The 27,226-nt window shown below is 39.5% G+C and overlaps 2 protein-coding genes across 15 annotated transcripts in view; both read left to right on the forward strand.

Moving 5' to 3' along the window:
- MIGA1 (mitoguardin 1) overlaps positions 1–15,155 on the forward strand; it is a 52,159-nt gene extending 37,004 nt beyond the window's left edge. For 2 of the 3 annotated variants that reach the window (XM_042464062.1, XM_042464061.1), the window contains exons 9-16: positions 1,134–1,252; positions 2,031–2,103; positions 3,423–3,509; positions 4,222–4,320; positions 4,995–5,129; positions 12,442–12,495; positions 13,823–13,939; positions 14,089–15,155. In XM_042464062.1, coding sequence (XP_042319996.1) covers positions 1,134–1,252; positions 2,031–2,103; positions 3,423–3,509; positions 4,222–4,320; positions 4,995–5,129; positions 12,442–12,495; positions 13,823–13,939; positions 14,089–14,307 — 903 coding nt within the window. In that variant the 3' untranslated portion in view covers positions 14,308–15,155. Of the gene's footprint in view, positions 1–1,133; positions 1,253–2,030; positions 2,104–3,422; positions 3,510–4,221; positions 4,321–4,994; positions 5,130–6,635; positions 6,826–12,441; positions 12,496–13,822; positions 13,940–14,088 lie in introns of those variants that run through there. The other variant, XM_042464063.1, reaches the window with a different exon arrangement.
- A 3,841-nt stretch (positions 15,156–18,996) lies between these two features.
- The window catches only part of NEXN (nexilin F-actin binding protein), a 44,563-nt gene continuing 36,333 nt past the window's right edge, over positions 18,997–27,226 (forward strand). For 7 of the 12 annotated variants that reach the window (XM_042465982.1, XM_042465991.1, XM_042465987.1 and 4 more), the window contains exon 1: positions 19,094–19,242. The gene's annotated coding sequence lies outside the window, so the exon portion shown is untranslated. Of the gene's footprint in view, positions 19,052–19,093; positions 19,243–21,448; positions 21,650–26,618; positions 26,770–27,226 lie in introns of those variants that run through there. The other 5 variants (XM_042465984.1, XM_042465990.1, XM_042465983.1 and 2 more) reach the window with 3 other exon arrangements.

Here is a 27,226-nt window from a genome sequence, read left to right on the forward strand (position 1 = left end):
GATTTTATTTTTATCCTGCTTTTCCATGATGATCAAAGTGGCTTACAGATTAAAATTCAACATAAAAATACATACATATCAATAAAAACAATGTAAAAAAGATCATATTAAAAACTATTACACAGCCAGCTTGGTTGAATTGATCCAAAAACATTGTGAAAATCATTACACAATAGGGGGAGAGGGCATAATGTCAGATCTCATGGGGGGAAAGCTTGGTGAAAGAAAGAAAAAGGTCTTAAGGTTCTTTCTGAAAAGATCCAGGCAGGTGGTGGAACGGAGCTCGTCGGAAAGGTTGTTCCACATTTTTGGGGCCGAGATGGAAAAGGCCCTTTGCGAGGTCACCACATATTGCACAGTTGGGACCTTCAGCAGATTCTTCCCGGCTGACCTGAGTGTGTGGGGCGGATTATATGGGGGGAGTCGGTCCTCCAAGTACCCTGGGCCCAAACCATTTAGGGCTTTATAGGTAATTATAAGCTGCATGGAATGTAAAGCTTTTGTAAACATAGTATGACACTGATGCAAAGTTGCTTAAGAACATGCTGAACTATCATGGGAGTGATTTGTGTGGAAGTGATTTTACATTGTTAGTTGTATTTACCCCCACAGTGTTTTTACCTTTACTTGATGTAATAGTTAAAACAATCGCCTCCCCTCTCTCTGTTTTTTAACTATGCAATATATAACTGGAGTCCTTTAGAGTGATCGCTGTGTGGGCGTTTTGTTCAATCCATCCCAACACAAAATGTGGACTATCTCAGTTTTCTTTTTTTATGACCAGGAACTTAATTGCCTTGTCTTGAAGTTCTGTATGTTCTTATTCCTTCATTATTAATCCCTCCTTTGGAAAGATATAATTAGAAGATCACTTGTAAATTATTCCTCTGCACTTGCGTGCACACACACACACACACACACTTGAATTACTTGCATTGGCTTTTCTGGAATGTGCCACAAAAGCACTTGAGCAATCTTAAGAGCTCAGCAGTTGTTGCACAGTGGCAAGTCTATGGCCTAGTGTGTCACTGTCATTTTTCTTTTACATGTTTCAGGAAGAGAAACATTAAATCTGCAATTTAAAGCGTACCTGTTCTGAGTTATTGCCAGTCCTTAAAAAATTTCTTTTTTAGCTTACAGAACACAAAGAAAGCCGAAACCCTTATAATCTGGATTCCTTTTGCCATTGTCCATTATATGAAGAAGCTATGCGTTTGGCAGAGGAGGGCAAGATTTATTCACGCATCTTACGGTACTGAGTATTTCTGTGTTTTTCCTGATAACTGCAAATATTCAAAAATATGAACGGAATATGAACATAGTTTACTGTGGATTTTCCAGGCTATTTGGCCATGTTCTGCAAGAGTTTGTTCCTAATGTTTCACCTGCATTTGTGTCTTGCATTTTCAGAGAGTGGTGGCATGGAAGTATGTGGGGTATACTGTATATATACTTGTATGAACGTTGGTTGGGAGGAAGTGATTTACATGTTAATCTGTGTGATGGTCTGTTGCTGAATGGCAAGGCCTCAGGGTGGGAGAATATGACTCAGTGCAGGCTAATGAACACCACTCCGGGTCGGAGGGTTTCCCCGCAGACAATGGATTGCTAATGTGAAATCAAAGGCTTTCATGGCCGGCATCGATAGTTTTTTGGATTGCTAATTAAATTGACACATATATCCTTCCACATATCCTCCCACCATGAGACCTTGCCATTCAACAACAGACCATCGCACAGATTAACATGTAAATCACTTCCTCCCAACCAAGGTTCACACAGTATATACAGTAAACCCCACATATTTCCATGCCACCACCATCTGAAGATGCCAGTCAGAGACGCAGACAAAACATCAGGAACAAACTCTTCCAGAATGCAGCCATATAGCCTGGAAAACCCACAGAAAACTATAGATGCTGGATGTGAAAGCCTTCGACCTCACATACAACATGAACAATTTCTGGAATTAAAGTGCAAGTCTTCCACTATGTTTCAAATGTTAGCTTACAAATTTTTTTTATTTGTAGGACTGAAATGCTGGAGTGTTTGGGGGACAGCGATTTTCTTGCTAAGCTTCACTGCATTCGACAAGCTTTTCAGGTAAAAAGTCCAGTTTTTAGATAAAGTTGCTTTTCAAGTAAATGGGACTTTTCCCAACTGTAGGTATGCAGATGTTAGACTACTATTACTATGACCTACACTTTGGCTATGGTTGCTGGAATTATGAGACGTGGGTCAACAACAATAGGGAGAGAAACTGGGAAAGGGTGATCTAGAAAGCCCTGTGCTTTTATTATAACTAATTTACCAGTGAAACTCATGAAGGTATTCAGTAAAAACTAGAATACAGTCAGCCCTCCTTATCCACAGATTTTTTATCCACAGATTCAAGCATCCACAGCTTGAAAATATTCAAAAAATATATATTCCAAATAGCAAACCATGCTTTTCCATTTTAAATAAGAGACACCATTTTGCTATGCCATTGTATTTAATGGGATTCGAGCAACCACGGATTTTGTTATCCATGGAGGGGTGGGGTCCTGGAACCAAATCCCAGTGGATACCAAGGGCCCACTGTATATAACAGGGACAGTCCAACTGCTCAACCATAATGTTGTGACTTTTGCTAGGCATGCTGTGTAAGAACTCTTAGATGGAGCTATACAACTCCTTGGGACAGCTTCTTAGTGTATTACTCCTTGGGTATTGAGCACTATTACTTTTAAAGCTTATTGTTAATCATGTCCTGCAATGCAAAACTGTACATTAAATGTTCATTTACTTTATTTATTTACTTTATTTATATGCTGTCTTTCTCCCAGTGTGAGAGTCAAAGCAGCTGTTGCATGGCTGATATACATAAAATTGGACTCCCAGAAAATATATGCTTCTGGCATACTATAACAGTGTTGAATTGGAGTTTTAGGGAATAATACCAACCACCACCCAGTACAGTAGTGGTGATTAACTCTTTCTGAAATTACTCCAGGAATATTTGATGAAATATAAGGGACTGTTAAGGTGCATGTGTGATAGTATTCTTTATGAAATCTTTAAAGCATCGGCAAAACTGGGTTGAGCATTTTTTCCATCTCCACCTTTCCCAAGGAAATCTATATCGATAAGGAAACAGAGGCCAATAGCAGCAGCTTTGGAGGCCATTTTCCCACAGCTTAAGGGTAAGAGGTCTAAGGATTTTGATTAAGTCTCCCTGCCACTGGTACTCTGCCTTTCTTGCAAATATAGATTTACTTGGGAAAGGGCAGGTTCTCAGGGAGGACTGGCTGGAAGTGATTTCAATATGTTATGAGTCAGAACTTACGTAAGTGATCTTGTACATTTGGCTTGTAATGAGTTTGGATGTGAAACAAGGAGTTAAAATGTCTAGTTTTCTAATGACTGGTGATTCTTTACAGGTTATCCTTTCAGATACTGCAAATAGAGTATTTCTTGCAGAAAGTGGTAGGAAAATTTTGTGTGCTTTAATTGCAAGAGCAAGAAAGGTAAACTACATTTTTAATAACTTAAATGACACATTTCATTTTTATGTTTGTGTATCTGTCAGTCTGTCTCTCTAAACAAATTATTGAATAAAACAAATATTTAATTACAAGGTGTATTAAATGTACAAAAAGATTTACACTCTTGATTCCCAAAGAGAAATAATTAAAATGTATTTCAATTTTCAATTTGGAGAACTGAATGTGAAAACGCTTTCTACAAGTACAAAGCAGGCCCATGTATAGTAGAGGTATTCGGTATTAGTTCTTGGACACAGCTGTTGATGAAGGTACTTACATGCACAGTGGGTGCACTTTATACTCCTATGTGGAATTCCACTTGTACAGCAATTCCAGTTAATGGAGCAGAACCATCCCAATTGTCATAATAAAATGTTTCCAAGGCAGCATCCACACTGCAGAAATAGTCTAGGTTGACAGCACTTTAACTGCCATGGCCCAATGCTATGGAATTCTGGGAATTGTAGTTTTGTGAGACATTTAGCCTTTTCTGTGAGAGAACTGCGGTGCCGCAACAAACTACAGTTCTCAGAATTCCATAGCATCGGGCAATGGCAGTTAAGGTGATGTCAGCCTGGATAATCCTGTAGTATGTATACAGCCCAATTGTGCCATCAGATGAAAATGAACTGCCATTTAATGTTAAGAACTAAATCATATATAACTTGCTTGTTATTTATTGTTTATTTTACAGAACCCAAATAAATTTGAAGAAGTATTTGATGAAATGATCACTTTCTTAGAGCAAGCAGATCATTGGGCTAGTACTGAAATGGAACTTGCTGCTTGTGGAGTAAGTATATTTCATGTACCTATTTTATATTCCATTTATAATATATTTCATTTGCAAGTATACATTTTATTTCTTAAGAAAGCAGCTAACAACAACAACTATACTTTTTACTTCCATTAAGTGGTTTGTAATTGCTATCTGTTTTGCACTGCAATTTAATAAAATAATTATAACAATAATTATAATAATGTATTTATGTCCGACCTCTCCCTACAGATTAAGGCGGGTTACAGAAATACAATTAATACAATAAAATACATAGTAAAAGCAAATGTACATAATAATAATAATAATAATTTCCATTCCTCCCACCAAAGGAAAAATATTAACTAATAAAATACAATTTAAAAATAGTTAAAAAGATGAGTTGAAGAGAGACAATTTAGGATAGGGAGGGCAATCGGCGACAAAGTAAGGGAGGTCAGTCTAAGAAGGCTTACCGGAAGAGATTATTTAAATATTGATCCTGATTTTTGTCATTATTGGAAAGTATCCACTCTGTTATTTTTAGTTGGTTTTTTAGACAATAGAATGATTAGAACAGAATGATTTTAGTTGGTTTATTTAAACAATGGAATAGTTTCACTATGATGTGATTTTTCTAATTCAATATAAAATAGTTATTATTAAACGTGTGGAATAATTTTCATTAATTACATAATATCCAAATGTAGGTAAAACATCTAAATTTCTATGATGTTGTTCTGGACTTCATATTAATGGATTCCTTTGAAGATTTAGAGAATCCACCTATGTCTATACAGAATGTGGTTAACAACCATTGGCTGAATTCATCCTTCAAAGAAACGGTAAGTATGTTCTTTATTCTGTGTTTCAATATTTCCATAGATTTTTCCAGAATCTATAGAGTGGAACTGAATTTAGTAACTGCATTCTCAATAAATTTTAAATATTGAGGAAACTGTATTGTAGCTTAAAAGTGTGTCTGATATACTTTTGCTTGTCTAGAACTTTATAATATACATTATTATTATTGCAAATACTGACTATCAGGACTGCAAATACATTTCAAAACTAATCAATAATTTGGTTCTACCTGCAGTCCAAACTAATCCAATAATTTGGATCTAGCTGCAGTGCTTAGTACTTTGTATAATAAAATATAGTAACCATATTGTATATATGGAAAAATAGAGGTCCTTTTATTTACATGTTTAAACAGTTTAAGAATACAGTATGTACATGAAATTCTGATCAATCAATTTGCCCACTGTATAAAAGTGATATGTATTGTAGCCAAAGTAGACAACCTTTCCAAACTGTCAACAGTTATTCATGAATGTATTCAGAGAGTTTTACACAGTTTTTACTTAGTGTCCACTCACTTAGGAACCTGAGGTAAAATAACTGAGCAGACAGGTATTTTTGTCAAGTTTTTTGCTATATTTTTTCACAGTTTGTACTGCTTAATGTACAAAGAGTACATTTGTATATCTTACATACAAATAATTTTTGTCACTAGTAGACTGGATAAAGGCTAATAAAACTAAAGATCAGTTCATATAACATGAAAGGCTCATCTGTCCAGATGAATAGTGTTCAACCTGTTGTAGAAGATGTGTTGCCATAGATGCAGTGATCCCCAAACTGTGCTCTTTTAAGAGATTTTGGACTTCATCTTCCAGAAGCTTCAGCCATGTTGGACAATAATGTGGGATTCTGGGAGCTGAAGTCCAAAATACCTTAAAGAGCACAGTTTGGGGACCACTGCTAGAGGAACAAATATTAGCTTGGGGGATGCTTGTAGATCCATGTTCATCACTAGAGATACTCTGGTACAGAAAAATGTCTGCCAGCTTAGGCTTGTATTCCAGGTTTGACCTTACTTAAATAGATTTATAACAGAGATGGGCAATATTGCTGGCTGAGGTGAGTTCCCCACTTTCAAATGTTATGCGCCGCACCCTTTCAGAACTGAACAGCAAACCACAAAAGCTTTTTTTAAAGCAAGAATTTTCCTTTTCTTGTCATGCCCTTTAGTGGTTTGCTCCCAAATTTCAGTAACAGTTTTCTGCAGGTCCTAAAGCTCATGTGCAATGAATTACTCAGTGCCATGTGTTGCCTACACATTTTAGATGATCTGAAAAGAAACAAGACGATGATTCTTCTTCAATCTGATTTGAGAGTTCCATTTGCTAATCCTGCCTAGATTAATGCAATATGTTTTGCCTGGAGCTGGCTTTGAAAATGGCCTAGAAACTTTAGTTAGTATCAAATGCTACAGTAAGAACTCAAGCTGGCTGACCAATATTGTATCAGCATCATTGTTTTCCATTTGCTCTTAACCTATAAAGTCTTCTACACCTTGGGGCTACAGTATGGGAGCAATCAAGTCTTACCATAAATTCTTACCTGAGCTGTAACCTGATAAGAGAAGCTCAATGCAGAGTACCTCATATACTGAGACATGGTGAGTGGCTATATGAGAATATCCTATAAGTAGTAGCCTTCATCCACACTGCAGAAATAGTCCAGGTTGATGCCACTTTATCTGCCATGATTCAGTGCTATGGAATTCTGGGAACTGTAGTTTTGTGAGACATTTAGCCTTCACTGTCAGAGAGCTCTGGTGCCACAACAAACTACAATTCCCAGAATTCCATAGCATTGAGCCCTGGAGTTAAAGTGGTGTCAACCTGGATTATTTCTGCAGTGTAGATGCAAACTTGTAGCCCCTCAGTTAAAGAATGTACTTGCCAGAAAAGTCTGCCTGACACCTACTCTAGCAACTGCTTTATGCCTTTCTATTTTATTCTATCCATCCTTTTACTTTCCACTTTCTATTTATGCTGCCATACTATCTATGTATATATGCTGCCATGCAATTTTTATTTTATTGATTTAATTTAGATCTTGTCTTAATTTATATCTTGCCTGACATTGGGCAAGTCACACTCTCTCATCCTCAGAGGAAGTAAGGGGCAAACCTCCTCTACATAATTTCTGTCAAGAAAAACCCATTATAGTTTTCTCTTAGGGTTGCTATAAGTCAGAAATGACTTGAAGGCGCACAACGACAACAACTTTCTCCTGGTATGGCACTCAAGATGGCCACGTTCTAAAATATTCTTAACTATGTGATACTTTTAGATCTTCATATTGCTTGTTGTTTTAGTTTAGGTTCTGCTGGTTTAAAATTGTTTTTGTGTGTTGCCTTTTAATTTTTTCAGAAAGTATATACATATTTAATTGTGTCTTTGTGTGCTGCTGGAACAAGATATTACAAGGCAGGCAGCCATTAATTCCCACCCTCATCCCATGTGCATATATGTTCACAGATTGAGAGATAAAGAGAGAGAGAGACGCCAAGATGGTCAGACACACATATATAAACACACACAGAGATGGGTGTTTTCTGTGATTACCAGTGGTTCTCTAGTCTTCTCCTTCATGACAAATTCCCAAGCTAGGATGCCTGTTTTAAGGAGGGGATTTCACTTAAATATTATGGATTGTCTTGCTAGGCTAGACTGTAGCTGTTTTGACCCAGCATTCTGTTTCTGTCAGTAGCAAAACCAGATGCCTCTACATGTTCACAGACAGGTCAGGAACATAATGGGCATCTCAACGTGTTCTGAGCACATGACATTCATAAGTACTATTTGTTCTTGAATATGGAGGGAGTAAGAGCACCCTATTAACTGGCCAAAAATCCTTACTGCTCTCTGCACAGTTCACTGTTTTATAAACATTTTAGTTCTATAATTGCTTTTATTAGTCTCCACATTTTCAGCGGGGAAGCGCTATATGGCTATAAGCCAGGACTGAATAGGACAGCTCCATTGAAAGAACTGTTTCTGTCTGAAGAACAGGATTTGTGGCACTGGGAATATTTCTGTAGTAGATTTTTGGCAATCTAGACGGTAAGAGATAAAAGGTGTGTCTTCCCATGCTAGCAGTCAGGTGAACGGTCAATTATCCCTGGGTTTCATCCATAATTTTAAAGGAACTATTCAAGCTACTGAACCTGGTTTGTGGTTATGTTTCAGCATCTTGGATAAATCTTTAAAGTTTGGACCCAAGGTGGGTTCACTGTCCCACTGGCAAGAACACTGTCAGTCAGCACTGGTGTGATATTGACCATAAAAAATCTCTAGCATAACAAGGATTCTGTTTCTTCTTTGTTTCGATCTCCTTCAACTCGCTGAACCCTTTTAGAGAAAGTTAAGCATTGTTATGTTCTATGATTGGCAATTTAAATCATCAAGTTAATTTAAAGATCCTGTAGACTTCAATAGCTTTAGTTGTATTATAACTATTGGAAAGAGAGGGAGTAAAGCTTTAGCTATGAGAACAGACACACAACTCAAATAAGTCTAAAGCCACTCTTATATATTATTAACTCGAGTGCTAAGTCACTTTAGTGCTGTTCAGGTGTTCTGAACATGCAAAGAACTAAAATAAGAATGGGATGTGAATGTATAGGTACACCCCACCCTGCACTAGGTCCATTCCTGATCACTTAAAAGTAAGGAGATTATCCCACTGAACTCACTTCAGCAGCCATTTTTCAAAGTCAGGACTGACTTTGGAAAATGGCCACTCAGTTGAGTACAGGGAGCCGCATTGGAGCTGGGCTGTACCCGGATGGCAGTTTCTGGGAGAAAAGCCGTGTGATAACACCAGGGTACAGCATGAATGAAGCTTGAATTACAGCAGCAGTAAGAAACTTTTTTCAGCAGTGCAATAATCTTCTAAAAGTGAGATCCATGTCAGTTGAGCACCAAGCTCTTAAGAAGGCTCTATAAGCAAAATTGGCAGAATACAGGTTATAGAGCTGCCATGAACATGTATTTAACCTTTTGAAGATTCTTGTTCAGTGGACAAAATATGTTGTTTACTGCAGGGTGTACAGAGACCATTGATGCAGAGTTTTTCTGCTACCCACATCCCCTTCCCAGTTCCCACATCTCATATTCCCCATTCCCTCCTTTCCATGTCAACAAAAGAAAGGAATTGGGGGGGGGTGTTACACATGTAATACATCCCCCCTGTGTACCATAACATACTCTTCTTTGTTCTTTCTTTCTTTTTTATCTTTCTGCCATGTAGAATGATCTCTTATGTCTCGGCATCCTATAGGATACATTTATGTGTCTTTCTTGTAAGCTGTGTTCTCTCTACATGCCCATTCTTTTGACCATCCTTTTCTTTCTTTACCACCCCAGTCTATATCATTTACTATTATCTCCCTTTTCTCTTTTCTTTTAAATTACCACTCTACTTGGCTTCTCACCCGAATTCTCAGTTCAGCCCTTTAGATCAGGGGTGGAGGATATGGCCCATGGACAGCTGTGGCCCTTCCAACCCTTCAAAGACCCTGCTTCCCACTGCATAATGGAATGAAAAAGTACTGCCAAAATATTATTGACAAGTGACAGTTTGTTTTAAGCACTTGCAAACCCCTCCAAAACATCGAAAACCCCTGGAAATCAAAATTGATTCCTGGTTGCATTTTTTTCCGCTACAAATGGGATAGCATGATCTCCTGTGGATGCGTGGAGTGAAAATTAGTCTTGCCCCTCCTTTATATACTTTATTCCTACACATCTACATGATTCTGTCCCTATATTCCTTAATTCTGCACACATCTGTGCTAGCCATAGGAACTTGTCACATCTCTGTAGCAGACTAATAGAATGGGCACCAAGCCCACCATGTATGATTCTGAATCCAGAAAGAGGAAAAGCTGTACAAATATGCTGATGACCGCCCCTTGTTTCATTCAATTTGGGTAGGCAGTAGATTTCTTGACAAAGAAGAGTTAAAAGGGGAGTGAACAATGTATATCTGGATTCCATGAAGAGGTCATACTTAGCCCATTAGTCTAATGTTGTGGAAGAAGAATACATTAGAGGAAGCTGACATCAATGCTCAGAGTCCTTTTTCTCTCTCTCTTGGTTATCCATTTTGTGTATATCTAAATGGATTTTTGTCAGTAGCATTTTACCTCCTAGTACTAAAAGGAGCATTCCTTTCCTTTCCATTCAAATTCTGTTATGCCCTATGGGAGACAAAAGTCTAGGTTTGCCATCTGTATATTGTATTATCCCAAGCCTTATTAGGACAAAACTGCTTAGCTGGTTCAAAAAGTATTTAAAGTATTTTCCCCTTTGGAGGAGGGTTTTTCTTTCTTTCTTTTTTACTGCAGTGATCAAATCAAAAATATATGCCTCGGTTCATGTTTTTTTATGGGTACAGATACATCTGTTGTTGTTTTTTAAACTTTTCACATGAAAAATTCTGGGAATATTGAGTTTCAGCTGTAATAGAGTTAGAAAAGGACAAAAGAAAGAGTATATTAAATGCCATATAACTAAAAGCCATATATTTCACAAGAATTTTTTCTTTAAGTATGCTCCCCCAAGTAGGCAAGAACAAATAAATGATAGATTATGCCTGCTTTTAGAGCTGTTAACACTAATGAACAGAATGAAACTTCCTGTGTTTTGGAGACTTCTTCAAATCAAATTATTTGAAAGCTACATATAAAATTGTAACCTAATTTTAGAAAACTATGTTCCTAATCTTTTGGAACAGAGGTAGGAAAAGTGCGGCACACATACTGACACCTCTCCAGCCAGCACTAAAAAAAAGAGGGTAAAATGTTTGCCACTGCTGGAAGCTTTCTTATTTTTAAAAAAATGCCACTTGGGAGGCATGTGTGGCCTCTCATTGTTGTTTGGCATGGACATTCAGCCCCCCAGCCTGCCAAAGGTGTTAAAATAGAGAGATTTTACATAGTTCAGAAGTAACCATTCCTTTTTGGTATACTGATGTATTCTATGGGACTTGAAAACTAACATTAGCACCCACTAGCTATACCCATTCGCCTATCCTTCACAAATGGCCAGTGCTGCAGAAAATATTGTACAACACACTTCAGCAGTAGACAGGATGCTCATAGGGGTCCAGGGGGCAGGGCTAGTAACATTTTCAGAACAACTGCCATAGGCTGCTCTGAGCCCATGGGCTACAGAGAGATGTAAATCAGAGCAAATAACTAACGTATCATAGCAACAAATGTAGGCCATTTCTTAAATATGTAATTGTGTGTGTATGTGTACGTGTGTGCCCCACCTGTTGACTTACAGCGACGCCATGAATTTCATAGGGTTTTCTTAGGCAAGGAATACTTAGAGGTGGATTTTCCAGTCCCTTCCTCTCAAATATAACCTACAGCAGGGGTAGGCAACCCTTTTGAGCTGGGGGCCGGGTTGCTGTCCCTCAGACAACTGGGGGGCCAAAGCCAAAAAATAAATAATTAAATAATTTTTAAATAAATAAATAAACCAGGACAAATGTAGGACAAAATTTTCAAATGGAGGGCATTTTTTAAATAAAAAATGGAGGACACATGAAAAAAATGCTGATTTTTAAAAAAATGTCAAGATAAATGCATGTTTCTGAGGCTTCTATAGACAACTGCCCCACCATGCCCCTTGCGCGAGACGCCAAAGGCCCCGGTGGCAATCGGCGGCAGGACCGAGCTGGGGCTGGTCCCAAGGCCTTGCCGGGCCGCATCCAGCCCGCGGGCCGCAGGTTGCCTACCCCTGACCTACAGCATATAGTATTTGTTGACAGTCTCCCATCCAAGTACTAATCGGGGATGTTTAGCTTCCAAAATCAGACAGGATCTGGTGCCTTTGCCTTTAAGCTTTGAGGTTGCCATGTAATAGTTATAGAACATAAAATATTAGGGTATTTAGGTTGCCATGTAATAGTGATCCATTATAACATAAAATATCTCAGTTTTCTCCTGATTTTCTCCTGTAATTATGAGTTTTGTAATCAGCCCTCCCTATCCAAGGATTCTGCATCCATTTTGCAATTTGATATAAAGGACACCCTTTTACTATGCCACTGTATATAATGGGATTTGATTCTGGTATCCATGGGTGGTCCTGGAACTAAAGCCCAGCAGATACTAAGGGCCAACTGTATTATTTTACATTTAATAGTGGTACAGTGTTAAATAATATTACAGAACTCCTAATCACACAATGTCATAAAATCAGGAGAACAGATGGGATATTTTATGTTATTTATAAAGAGGAACTATTCCAACTGTATAAACACCTTTTTTGTTTCTTTCTATAGGCTGTGGCTTCCAGTTGCTGGTCAGTCCTGAAACAAAAAAAGCAAAAAATGAAGGTCAGTTTTCAGTATTATATTTGTAAAGATAATGGTCATTATCCAGAGCTGTAATCTGTGATGAGTACAACTAGAGATCAGCACAGCTATGAGATAGTGCCTGACTCAACTGTGAGTAACATATACCATTACAATAAATCATAAGACTTCAGGAATATGAAAAGAGAGGTATGAAATCTCATAATTTTTGAATGTGCAAGCAATTTGTATTAGGAAGAAAACTGTACAGTGGTTCAAGCCTCAATCGGTATGTACCATTCCCCCTCGTGGCACCTAAAAGGAAAGGTGACCTGAGTATCATGAGATCCCATTAGTTAATGATCCAACCATGAAAAGCTGAGAAGATTATTCATGAGTAGCCATGCCATATTACTCAACATGATAAACTTTCTTTGACTAGAGATAAAAATGGCCAAAATATTTGTCATGTTACATCCACAGGTAGCTAAAAGAAACAAATATCATTTTCATTATTTATCAGGAAAAAACAATTATCAAATATTCTTCTGCATTAAAATGTATTTCATTCACATCCATAAGTGTTGGCCATTTTAAGATAATTGGAGCAGCTTCAATGTTCAGTTATGCACAGAAGTTTACGGTAGGTATAAAAACTATATTTACCATTTTATTGAAAACATATCAAGACGTTAGGAATAAATTATATAAGGAAAAAAAGTTACAACTGGAATTATTTTAGTCCATGACAAAAACTGATCTGTGTTCTATGTATAAAACTATAAAAGATTTGCTAGAAACATGGTGAAACAGATTCAGCTCACATTATTGAATATTGAATATAAATGTACTGTAAAAAAGGCCACCCTTTTGTGAAATGACTTTTTAGTTATGCCATACAGGTCTACTCAAAAGTAAAGCCCACTGAGTTTGATAATCCTTACTCTTAATTAAGGATGCATTCACACTGCAGAAATAATCCAGTTTGAAACCACTTTAATTGCCATGGCTCAATGCTATTGAATTCAGGGATTTTGTAGTTTTGTAGTTTGTTGTGGCACTAGAGCTCTCTAACAGAGAAGGCTAAATACGGTATTTCACAAAACTACAGTTCCCAGAATTTCATATCATTGACTCATGCCAGTTAAAGTGGTGTCAAACTGGATTATTTCTGCAGTGAGTGCAGATGTAGCCCCAGTCACTGTAGGACTGCAACCTTTGCAGCTGAACCCAGTGCATGTTCATTGGGACCTTGAGTTCATTGGGACCTATTTCTGATAAATATGTATAGTATTCCAAAGTTAATAGGTTAATTTAAGGAAACAATTATGTATTGTTAATGATTAAATTTTTAAAATTCTATCTCCAGATTCCTGATGGTTTCTTTGCACATTTCTACGCTATTTGTGAGCACATTAGTCCTGTTCTGGCATGGGGCTTCCTGGGTCCTCGAAATTCTCTGTATGAATTGTGCAGCTTCTTTAAGGTATGGAATTTCATTACCTTAAGAGTATTTATTGTACACTAACAACAATAAACAAATAAAGTAGAAATACGTAAATGTTTTTGTAATGAGTCTAAGAACTGCAAGCTACTCATAAATAACTGAATTTGCTATGCCTTTATTTTCACTAGGATCAAGTTCTTTATTTCCTGAAGGACATATTTGACTTCGAAAAGGTGCGATTTTCAACAGTAGACAACCTAACTGAAGACCTTATGCAGTTGTTAATTCGGCATACTGAACTTCTCCTGGCATACCTTGGAACCGACTCACTAAGACATGTCAGTGGCTGTGTGAGCGCATGTGGAACCACAACAACTGGTAGCCTTTTGGAAGCAAAAGTACAATAAGATCCTTTTTTTATTCTTATTCTTAACATGAGCACAATTTTTGCCTTTCCTCAAGGAAACCTACCATTGCTTCTGTTTCTTTCTAAGCAAGTACCTGAAAATCTACAGTGTTGTTAAATATGGTCTCAGGGAGGTTTAAAAATATGGAAATCATTGCTTAAAACATTACTGTATAATATATCTCAACAGTCACTGTATCTATGTCCCAACCTGTTTTAAATTAATAAGTTAAATTTATTTTTGAAAATACTGTACTTTTGCCTCGGATAAATTATTTGTAACTGAAAGTGATATGGATATATGTGGTATAGTAACTGTGTCTCAAAGGTTTACATAATTACTTAGTAGAAAGTTTTAAAAGCTCTGTCTGGCCATATGTTTGCCAAGTTATGCATCTTTTTTGTCTCAAGTGACATGTGCAATAAAATACTATGTGCAGTGACAAATGATTTAACTTTGTCTCAAGATTTTTCATGTGTAAGCTATCATTTATAATGTAGCTGAATAAATATATACATTCAGCATTTAGAAAACAATGCCATTCTGTAGGCATTTTTACTAAACTTAAGTGTTCATTCACACACTTCTGTGTAAATTACTCTTTACTTATCTTTTATGGTTTGAAATCCAAGTCTAGTGAGGCCTTAAAAATTGTTTTAAAACAATTTGAAAATTGGTTTAATCCCCTCCAATTTAGAGAGCTTTTAAAACTTTATACTACTTGTGTATAAGCTAGAACCTTGTCTTGTTTGAATGTAACATTGGAAGTCTATTTTTAAGAAGAAAAATGTATTTCAAAAAAGATAATCACACAACAAACATAAATATATGTTCCTTTATCATTTTAATTGTTGTGTCTTTTTTTAAAAGTCTAAGGTTTGATTTAGACAGGGACTACGGAAACTACTACAGATACATTTTTCTGTATGAATGCTATACAATAAGGTTAGTCCTTGAAAGTATTTTTGAAAGATTATAACTGGTATCAAAGTCTATAAATTGAGAATTTACCAAACTATATGAAATGTTGGTCAGGAAATAATGTATAGGAACTTGGTAGGTGTAGCCAGTGGTAACATATATTTGAGTAGAAGGTTTTGTAATGACTCAGATCTTTTGTATTGCTCATCTACTACAAGCAAATGATCTGTACAGATTTTTTTTAAAGGAATGTAAACATTTTTCCTTAGTTTAAAAGAGCCCTGGTGGCAGAGTGGTTAAATGCCTGTACTGCAGCTACTCACTCATAACTATAAGGTTGTGAGTTCAATACCAGCAAAAGGGCTGAAGCTCGACTCAGGCTTGCATCCTTCCAAGGAGGTTGCTAAAATGAGTACCCAGATTGTTGGGGCAATTAGCTTACAGCTGTAAACCGCTTAGACACTGTTAGTTCAGTATGAAGCAGTATATAAATGAAGCTGTTTAATTAATTTTGACATTTCTTTAATTGAGTTTACTCTTTTTTATACTTTCTGAGTTTGAAATATGTTGTAGAATTGAAACAGGTTCATTAGCTAATGAAAGAGATCCAGACATATAATGGGAAAGAAGGGGCTTTGATGAGACTGGTACATGACCTGGACATCAGGAAGCATTACCCAGTCAGAATTATTTTGGTGGATGCATCCTGTGCCCAGCCTCATACTACATAAAATAAAAAGTACTTGATTCTAATAGACAGTGAATTTGATAGCCAAGTAATTAGGAAACATTACTCCCATCAGAATTGTTTAGGTGTGCTCAGTTTAATTACATCTGTTGGTGAGAGGGATTGACCTGAACATCAGAAAATTTTGAAATATGACATTGTACAGGAAATGCTGTTCTTGAACCATCTGTACAGATTATCATGTGCTTTTGCAGAAAAATAGTTTTACACTCAATTACCTCACAACTCACTCCTCCAAACTGTGAACCTACTCAAAAACAGGTTTAACATGACCACCTGATCTACCTCTCCATACTTCCATCATCCCAGCTTCAGTATTAGTTCCTGGTATCATAGCTGTGCCTAGAAAAACTCACTGGCTGACAATTTGGACTAAATTCAAGGTGCTTGACTTGAACTTTTAAAGCCTGAAATAGCCACAGTTCAAACAACTTCCAACAGTACTCCATGGATACTGAAATCTCTAAATGAACCCCAGCTCCAGGTATTTTGCTTGGTTACTGCTAAGATTGGTATATACTAGCAGTAGTGGAAATACTCTATCCAGTATGTCATCTTGATTATATACTCTTCTCTCTGCAGTCTCTGCAATAAACTTTACTGGCAGAAATGTTCAACTCCCTTTGGCTTTTCCACATTTTGTTGTTTTACAGCCTGGAATGGAAAGTGATTTAATTGGCATTGTTACTACTTGAGGTAAACAAGATACTTGGAACTGTTGAGATGCAAAATAGCTTTACTAGGGCACAAACGTTAAGAAAACAAACAAATTGGCACTTGTTGGTTACATAGGTATTCACTCCCTTGACTCAGTACTTAGAAGGTCCACCTACAACAGTTAGAGCTTCAAATTGTCTTGGGTTAGTCTCTGTCAGAAAGTCTGCATTTTTTATCCATTTTTGGCAAAATTGTTCCAGCTCTGCTAGGTTGGATGGAGACTGTTGATGAACAACAACCTTCACGTCTTGTCACCAGTTGTCACTCAGACACCCCCCCCCCCCCCAATCAGCACTCCTAAACACAGGTAGTAACATACCTCCACCCATATGGCTGCATCCTCACTGCAGAAATAATCCAGTATGACACCACTTTAACTGCCATGGCTCAATGCTATGGAATTCAGGAACTGTAGTTTTGTGAGACAGTGAGCCTTCTCTGTCAGAGAGTTCTGGTACCACAGCAAACTACAGTTATCCATCATGGTCTCTGTGAATCACACAAATGCGTTTTCTTGCACAGATACATTCGAAACCTTCTAGAATTGCTAGGGAAGACTTTTTGGTGGTAGCTCAGCCCACCTTGTAGATACCCTTAGCATTCCCATTCTTTTCCCTCAGTTTTTTGTCCATCACCTTAGCAGCATTGAAGGAACTGATTCTTAGAATCGCTTTCACTATTAAAATTATAACGGCTTTCTGATCAATCAGTTTTGCCTTTCACTACCCTTCTTTCTTATCGGATTTGGCATTGGAGTAGAGTTTTTCTACTTTTAACTAAGTTTGACTTCAAGTACTCTCTGTCTCAGATTGTTTGACGACGCTATCTTCCACCGGCAAATTTGGCTTCTCATTCCATGTCATTTAAGTGATGTGGGGAATGTGCGGCCAAAAATACATAGCACTGAACCATGGCAGTTAAAGTAGTGTGAAACTGGATTATTTCTGCAATATGGATGCAGCTGTATGTTACAAGAATGTGCTCTTTATTGCAGGAGTGTGTGAGGATGTCAGACTTTTCTCATATGGTGGACTTGCGCTGCATCAAGAATATTCTGGAATCAGGTTCTAAACGAAACAGAAGTCAAAACAGAGAGGTCTGTCACCCCTGCTGAAGAACTTCCTTTGCTCATCATTGTCAAGTATCCAACAAGGCTCTTTATCGCAGATATGATTATCCTTTTTCCACTGACAGCAGACAACAGACTAGGATAGTCTTATCTCTTAATTTTCATCCTGCTACATCTGAGTATGGGGCATTGCACTGGCTGGAAAAAGAGGATTTGAGAGGCAGACAAGACAACATTGTATAAATTAAATTAAAAAGTTAATTAGCTTGCAGGAGAGGAGAGAAACAAAGCCTTGAACAGAAAGTAGGAGAAATAGGAGATAACAAGATATATAAAAAAATTGGAAGCTGTGGTTAGCTGAAGAGAAGAAGTCAGCTTGAAGAAGGAAAGGGAAAGGAAAGGCTGTCACTGAAGCAGATCACATATTTATTACACTGATATTCAAGCCCCATTGGCTTGAATGGCGGCACTCCCCATTTTAAGTCCCTCCGTTTGCCCCTTGCAAGTAAGTGAGAGACATGGATTTGAAGTCTGCACAAATGGAGGGACGACTGTGTTTTTTTTGTATTTGGTCTGCACAGATTCCATAGCACCTGTACAAATATTTACTGTAATATTTTAGATCACTTTGAGAATTGTGGGAAGGAGATGAAAAATAATTGAATGAATTAACAAATGAATTAGTTTATTTTAGTCCACTAAAAGCATTTACCATTCTTGGTGTTTGAGAGAAAGTGAATCGAAACAAAAGAAGGTAATCCAGACAGAAGTACAAATGATAATGAATACATATCATACCCTTATATCCACCATTGTGTAGTGGTTTGAATGTTGGACTGGGACTCTGGCAAACCAGACTTCCAATCCCCTCTTGCTCATGGAAATCTGTGGGTGAGCCTGGACAGGTCACACTCTCTCAGCCTGGAATGGAAGAAATGACAAACCCCCTCTGAACAAATCTTGGCAAGAAAACCCTGTAATAGGGTTGCCGTAGATCAGAAATGACTTGAAGGGACAAGAAAGTGCAACCACACCCTGCCTTGTAAGAGCTCATGACAGCCACTAAAATTATCCTTACAGATATGTATTCACACTAAATTAGAAGCAGAAGTAACTTGTCTTGCATGTTGCATTACATCAACAGTCGAGCCATTACAAGTGTGGAAATACTGGTGTTAATAGTGGTCTGACCCATCTTTCTGAACACTAGCAAAATACTGAGAAGTTGAATACACAAGTAGTTTCACAGATCTGGTACTGACTGGATTTCATGTTGCTACAGCTATCTGGTAAGTTACTATTATTAGTTGCTTGCTGTCCATGTGCTATAAAAAAAGCTACCAGGGTCTCCGTCTCCTAAACAGTTACTCGAATATACAAAAGTAAGCTGTTCAGGGGTTGGGTGCCGACCTAAAGACGAACTGCCAACAACTGGACCAGAAACATTTGTGTACTGGAAGGACAGGAAAAGTTTAAAAACGTAAGTACAGGTTGTTGTTGTTTTTACTAAATAGTGGCACTATGGATGAATGTTAGACCTAGCTACTGTTTGAGCGTTGGTGTCTGCAGTTGTGGTTCTTGGAAGTGGAAGTGATTTTGTGTTTAACATTTTTACATATTTGGGTCTCTGTGGTTACTTATAGGAGCTAGCTGTGGTGTAGTGGGTTGAATGTTTGGCTATGACCCTGGAGACCAGAGTTTGAATCAGTGCATTGTGCATGGAAACCTACTGGGTAACCTTAAGCAAGTCTGAGCCTCAGAGGGAGGCACTGGCAAACCTGCTCTGAACAAACCTTGCCAAGGAAACCCTGTGATAGGTTTGCCTTAGGGTCACCATAAGTCACAAAGTACTTGGACGGCAGACACCAAGAATGGTTATTGTCAGGTTGCCTTACACAGTCTAGTGCCCTTCCTCAAATTTGGACTCCAGCACCCATCATCCCTTGCCAGCATAACTAATCACCCTGCTGTCTGGAGATGATGAGAACTACATACCATGTTTTCCCGAAAATAAGACACTCTCTTATATTTATTTTTCCTCAGGAAGAAACACTATGGCTTATTTGCAGGGGATGTCTTATTTTTATTAAGTATGGTACAACAATGTACATTTATTCAAATATAGTTAAGTCGTCTTATCACTAGGTCTTATTTTCAGGGTATCACTTATATTGCACAAATGCGTAGAAGTCCTGCTATGGCTTATTTGATGGGTATGTCTTATTTTCAGGGAAACAGGGTAGTTGTGCATTTACTGTGACTCAGCTCAAGGGAGCAGCTAATAAGGCTCATGATGACATATTCAAGACAGTGAGAATATAAACCAGACCCTCTCCTTCTGTTGGGACCCATGCAGGGTAAAGGAAAGGCACTCTGCACCCGCTCAAGGAGGCTTTCCCAGGCCACCTTCCCATGTATAAATCGCTTTGTGATGCAAACCAATGGATCGGTTTAGCAGCGGAGTGTGGTTCATACTACATTTGCCCCCATCACATTTTCTTGCTATAAAATAACGAATGAATTGATTCAAAATGGACCCGCTCCAGCAGGCCAAAGGGCAAATTTATATTGATTCCGATACACATCTAGTTCACATTTGCGCAGAATCAATTTATCCAAAAAAAGATGCAGGAAAAAATCAGTGTCAAAAAGGGATGGATTAAATGGGTCTAGCATGTGCCCTCCTCCTCTCTGAACTGCTTCAGCAATTCGGTTCAAGTATGAACCATGATCATTTAAACTGGTTCAAACTAATTTGTGATCCGGTTTAAAAGGTAGTGGGAATGAGGCCTGAGTTTCAACTCCCTTGGTTTGGTTGAAACATGTGAGGGATGGCAAATCGTCTTCTAGTCCTGCATCTGTGGAAATAATCTGGCTTGACACCACTTTCACTGTCATGGCTCCATCCTAATGAATCCTGGGAATGGTAGTTTGTTGTTGCACCAGAGCCCTCTGACAGAGAAGGCTCAATGTCTCACAAGACTCCAGTTCCCTGAATTCTGGAGCATGGGGCCATGGTGGTTAAAGTGGTGTCAAACCAGATTATTTCTGCAGTGTAGATGCTGCCATAACTGGAAAGGAGGACAAGACACTGCAAAATGTAGGACAGTCAAGAAAAAAATGGAAGATGTGATCAAATCAAAGCTACAAAGCACTCATATATAAATATAAATCCATGCTGCTCAGCCATGTGCCAAATGGCAAAGGAGGCTTGGTCCCCCTGCCCTAAAGCTAGCACCCCTGGCTGCATCCACACTGGAGAGAGAACCCAGTTTGGAAGCGCTTTAACACTTTGTCTGGCTGAAGGCTATGGAATTCTGGGAGTTGGAGTATGTTGTGGGGCCCACAACAAACTCCAACTCCCAGAATTCCATAGCCTTCAGCCAGACAAAGATTTAAAGCGGTGCCAAACCGGGTTCTCTCTCCAGTGCGGATGCAGCCCCTATCCCCTGGGAAACTAAAAGAAGTGCCCCATTATGCCAACTGGGGGGAGGTGGGTGAGTCTGGAGTATTTATAGCCCATCGGCCCCTCCGTCCTAAAATAGCCCCTGGAGAAGCAGTGTGTGTTGTGAGTGTGTGTTGTGTGTGTGTTGTGTGGCTGGACAGCTGCAGCCTGGCCGGGGCTCGCTTGGAATGCAGCAGGAGGCCAGGCTGCGCACCGGGACTTTTATGGAAACTTGTTGCAGAGCCCGGCGCCGGAGCAGCAGAAGAGGCAGAGGCAGCGGGAGCCCAGGAGGGGAGCCCAGTTGCAGCCCCAGCAGCAGAGGCGCTCCCCAGCCTCCCTCGCGCCCAGGCAGCCCCGGCAGCAGCCAGGGATTATTAAGCTCCGCAGCAGCAGCAGCAGCAGCAGCAGCAGGAGAGGACAGCAAGGAGCCCAGGGGCCTCAGGTAGGGAAGGGCCAAGGGGGCAGGGGGGCTTCTGGGTCGGGCTCTGGAGGGCAGGGGGCACCAAGGGCTGGGGGCAGAGAGAGAAGGAAGGAAGGAAGGAGGGAAGAAAAAGGAAAAGAGAGAGAGAGCAAGGAAGGAAGAGAAAGAGAGAGGGAGGGAGGAAGGAATAAAAAAGAAAGAGAGGAAGGAAGGGAAAGAGAGAGAGAGAAGGAAGGAAGGAAGAGAAAGAGAAGGAAGGAAGGAAGAGAAAGGAAGAGAAAGAGAGAGGAAGGAAGTAATGAAGGAAGGAAGAAAGGAAAGAAGAGAGTGGCAGGAATGAAGGAATAAAAAAGAAAAAAGAGGAAGGAAGAGAGGAAGGGAAAGAACGAGAGAGAGAAGGAAGGAAGAGAGAGGGAGGAATAAAAGAGAAAGAGAGAGAGAAAAGGAAGGAAAGAAGAGAAAGAGGGAGGGAAGAAGGGAGGAAGAAAAAGAAAGGAAGGAAGAAAGAGAGAGAGGGTGGAAGGAAGGAAGGAAGGAAGGAAGGAGAAAGAGAGGGAGGGAGGGAGAAAGAAAATAGAAAGAGAGAGAGAGAGAGAGAAGGAAGGAAGGTGGGTCTGTCATGTCTCCTGAGGGAAAGGTAGAGATCGCAGGAGGACTTGTGGTTTCGTTTTCTGGCCCTTCCCCTTCTTCTTCTTCTTCTTCGAGGGGGGGTGAGTGGGCTTCAGGTGGTCCTCCTTTCCCAGGAGCCCGTCCTCCATCCCCAGCCTCCTCCCCAGGAGGAATTCCCAACCCAAAGGCCCCTCCATTTTGAGCTGGACAGTTTGAAGCATGGCTCCACTCTGGGCCCCACAACAAACTCCAGCTCCCAGAATTCCATAGCTTCGAGCCAGGAAAGAGTTAAAGCAGGGCCAAACCGGGTTATTTCTCCAGTGTGGATGCAGCCTCACTGTTAGGGAGGTATTTGAAGGGGGAATCTCTCTCCCCTCCATTTCGCATACAGTCCTAAGAGGAGGAGGTTTATCTTTTGGAACGGATGACTTGCCCTCCTTTGCGCCAAGTTTGGGCGCCTGCTGAGGGTCTTCCCCTCAGGAAGGCAGAGAGACTTCAGTTTTTCACACTGAGGCATTAAAGAGAGATTAAAGCGCATTTAAAGCATCCCACAAATAAAGCGAAAATGGTGAGTAATTGCACAAATGATTATCACACGCAGTTGCCCAAATACAGTGATATCAGAAATGCATTGTCGCCAAAATCCCAAAAGTAAAAAGCGGCACATGAATGCTTCTTTGCAGCCACTTTAACGGAGGGCTTTGTGCAAAGTTGTGCAAAATCCTTACATGTAATTATGAGATTTCCCCGGGATATTTTACAGGATAAACTCCCAATCTCCTTCGTGTGATAAACTCCATATTTGACATTCATTTCCAAACCATTTCCTTTCCTTTCCCAAGAGCAACAGGTAGAGATACTGTACAGTAGTTGGACTTTTGGGAAGAAAACTCTTTAACACTTCCAAAAGTATTTCGTCAGGAGAGATTGGCAGCTCCTTCTCCATTTGGGGAGAGAAAAAAATACGGATGGAGACAAGCTCTTGTGTAATGGAGACATTTATTGCCTTGAAGAAACTGGGCCTTAAGTGTGTAACATCTTGAACAAGGGAAGGACCAGATGTCCTTCATTTGAGAAGAGGGCCCTCTTATTCCGAAATGACTCCGCTTCTGCATATTATTGCAGCACTCCCAAAACAGAGCCCACAGCGCACAAAGCTTGCCCTCCTCTCCCACATTTTCTTTCAACAGAAAAGGCACTGCAAGACTAAGTTGTGTGCAAATCAGGTAGAGGACTTTCCCTGATAAGTCCCTGAAGAGAACAGCCTGGATTATGCGGATGGCTTTCGGCCTTTCAGAGGTCAACGTAAAGGGAACCTTTTCCTTGAAAAGGTGTGGGACTGATCAGTGGCTAAGGAGATGACAACTGGAACTAAGGTGCTGAGCTAATATTAGAGCCAAGGTTGTGGTGGTTGATGGTGTCACCAGATATGTGGGTGGGTGATCTCTAAACCCTTGCTCTCGTCATTTGCTTATCACTATGCCCTTATTAAACCTAGAAGGCTGTTCTGGGTGACATTGATGGGAGATGGATAGTCTTAAACTCCCTCCCCACCACCCCATTAAAAAAAAAAACTTCAGGTGTGTTTATACAGCCGTGTTCCCACTGTATAAATTTAATTCACTATATTGCATTGGTCAGGAGAAGATACTTTAACAAACTGTAGCAGCAAAAAGGAATATGTCAGGGAAGCAAGAGGCGACGGTGACATGTTGCAATACACATTGAATGCCTCATTTTGAAAACTTGGTGCCTCATGTTTAAGAGGTGCTGTATTGGAATGTGTCAGAGGTGTGAATATGTATTTTAAAAAATCAACAGAGTGTATACAAAACTGAATGTTTTTGTATTAGAGACACTGGAGCCAGCATGGCATAGTGTTGGACTGCAAGTCTGGAGACCAGAGTTCAAATCCGCACTTGGTCATGGAAACCCACTGGGAGACTTTGGGCAAGTCCCATACTTTCAGCCTCAGAGGTAGGCACTGGCAAACCTCCTCTGAACAAATCTTACCAAAAAAACTCTGTGATAGGTTTGCCTTAGGGAAACCATAAGTCACAAACTACTTGAAGGCACACAACAATAACTAAGTCTCACAAGTGCAGAAAGGTGGGATACGAAATAAATAAATGAGGCGTCTTTGTTTTATATAACCAAAGGCCATATGGAATAGGATAACATGAGTAAAACCTGTAAAAAAGGATCGAGCAATAAAATAGAAATATTAAGCTATCCATAAAATAAACCACATTACTTTAGTCCATGTGTGAGAGTGAGAATGAGAGAGAGACCATTTTGGACAAGAGGAGTAATAAGGGCATGAACATGTATTCATCTCCAACATACTGCTCTGAGTGGTCCTTACTTATTTTTTAAAATATGTTTCATATCGACTTAATTGTTGAAAACCAAAGGATGTATTTTATGTTGTGGCAAGCCACCTTCCATCACAACTTACAGTACACAAATATAAAGGTTGTACATTTTATTTTACCACATAGCTTGTGTATTTTACTTGTTTTAAAATTGTTTTAAGTATGAAACCTCTTGCACCTATACTAGTATTTTAATTATGTTTATGTGCCTGCTCTTCCAGCTGGGGCTCTTTCTCTGCAGACACACACTTCATGCAAAGTTCTCATTCAGATCTCACACTTTCGAAAACAAAAACAAGCCACTAGCTTAAACCACGAGACTTTAAGCCCTAAGTGTCTATGTATGAAGGTTTACTTTTCACTGGTCTACCAGCTACACTCTTTTCTGGACCTAGATAAGCTGGCCACAGTAGTCCATGTACTGGATGCTTCCAGATTAGATTACTACAATATGCTGTATTTGAGACTGCCTTTGCAGGTGGCTGGGAAGTTAATTTTTTAGCTACATTTTTTTCAAGTATATGAAATAGAACCATAGAACAGTTTAAAACAATTTAAGTCCATAAAACATGTTCAGATGTGGGTAAAACCGATAGGTCCCAAAGCCTTCAATATAAAGCCATACTTTTACTTGGCACCAGAATGACTCCAGTGTTGGTACCAACTAGGCTCCTAAAGGGAAGTTATTCTACAACTGCTGCATCACTTCAGAAAAGGCCCTCTCCTCTCATGATGTATTGCCCCACTGGTGGGACACAGAGGAGGACCTCTCCTGAAGGCTTCAAACCTTGGACAGGTATATATAAGGAGAGGTACTCCTCCAAGATCCCAAACTGCTTAGGTCTTTGAATATAATCACTAGTACAGTACCTTAAATTCAGATGGGTAGCATATTGGCAGCTGGTGCATCTTCTTTAAGATCAGCATTTTCACTGATCCTAACTGTTTTGATTGTTCTCATTTGTCTCTTTAAATTATGCCCCTCATTTTATATTGCTTGAATTTTTAAAACTGATTTTACTGCATGCTGCCCTGAGATCCTGTAATACAATTATAATTCAGTTATAAATAATTGAACAAAATAAAATAAAAACGCTGGTGTATTTAATTGTACTATTGTAAAAATTACTGAGATAATTAATAGGGAGTACATTGAAAACTGAAAAGTGTTGTATAAAAAATAAGTAATGTTGCTTATTCACTTAAATTTTACATTCTGAATGCTAATTGGTTTACCTCAAAGGTGAGATGTCATTGAACTGCCAGTCGGACCAGTCCCAGCGTTCCTCCCCAGTGGCTAAGCTATGTCAGGTTACTGGGAGTTGCAAGGGCAGCAAAATTCCCATTTTAGGTTTAGATCCTGAATGATTTTCCAAGATATTAAACAACTCAGGGAGCTTAAATGTATCCAGTGCATAATTTTACCCATAATAAGTGGAGCCAGACAGAGCAGGGACCCCATCATGCATTTTGATTGTGTCCTAGAGCAGAACACCCAAAGAGGGCCATGGACTACCTGATGTCAAGGTTTTCCATTTGTGTCCTTTTTTTTTTATTTAGAGCACCCATTGGCAGAATGGACAGCCTGTCTGTTGGTGTGTCTGATATGGAAACGGAGAGCCTGGCCACATGGTTGCAGGCAAGGTGCCCTATTTCCACATCAGACATGGCAACAAGGATCTGCTCAGTAGCGGCAAAAGCGGAAGAAGATAAGGGACATGAGGTGGCATAGCAGTGGGTGGGTGTGTAAACACCTGCGCAACCCTGTGCTGCCCTGGGGATTGACTCGCATTAGGGCTGGGCCAGAATAGCGGGAAGGGGCATGGCCCATGCTATCCTAGCCCATCTACTCAGCCCCCAATTTCCTCACATTTTAACATGTGGTTGCTGCAGACCCAATCCAGCTTTCAAAGGGACAATGTCAATCCGCCCCTATATGACTATCTGTTTTGGCCCTAAGTAATATCTCTTGGCCTAACCCCTCTCCCCCATGTCGACCTTAACAGCTAGCAGCCACATCAAATGAAGAAGATCTGTTCAGCTGCTGATTGGGGCACCAGGAGGATAAAATTTCTAGCCCCTTCCCACCAGTGAGCAAGGCTGCAATGAGGAAGAAGAATCCTTTTACTGATTGGGATGCAGCTGCTGGCTGTTAAGGTGGGCTAAGGAAGAGTTTACAATTGTGTCAATAGTGCCATGACCGTGTGGCTACACTGAATATAAAGCAGTTACAGACGTATAACTCTACATTATGAATCAGTAACTGCAATACAGAATGCTAGCTACTGTTTCCCCTTTTAAACCAAATTCTAGCAGTAAAGCACTTTCTTGAAGCTCATCTTTGCCCTTTGGCAACATAACTCTCCACCTCTTTGCATCTGGTCCTGTTTCTGTTTCTGTTGTTGTTGTTGTTTTGAGGCTTGGGTCTTCTGCAGCAGACCCAGTAGTGGCATCTTTTTTTTGACATCTAGTACCATGTACTGCCTGTCAACTTGCTAGCTTCATGAGGAGTGGGCAGCATGTGGCCTATGGACTATATACAGCCACATCTATTTTTTTTACTGCCTCTCCCCAAGTGTCCATGCCATTGCCAGTTGTGTCAATCCTGGCCCCC

The sequence above is a fragment of the Sceloporus undulatus genome, chromosome 4 (genome assembly GCF_019175285.1).
Source record: "Sceloporus undulatus isolate JIND9_A2432 ecotype Alabama chromosome 4, SceUnd_v1.1, whole genome shotgun sequence".
NCBI classification, from domain to species: Eukaryota; Metazoa; Chordata; class Lepidosauria; order Squamata; family Phrynosomatidae; genus Sceloporus; species Sceloporus undulatus.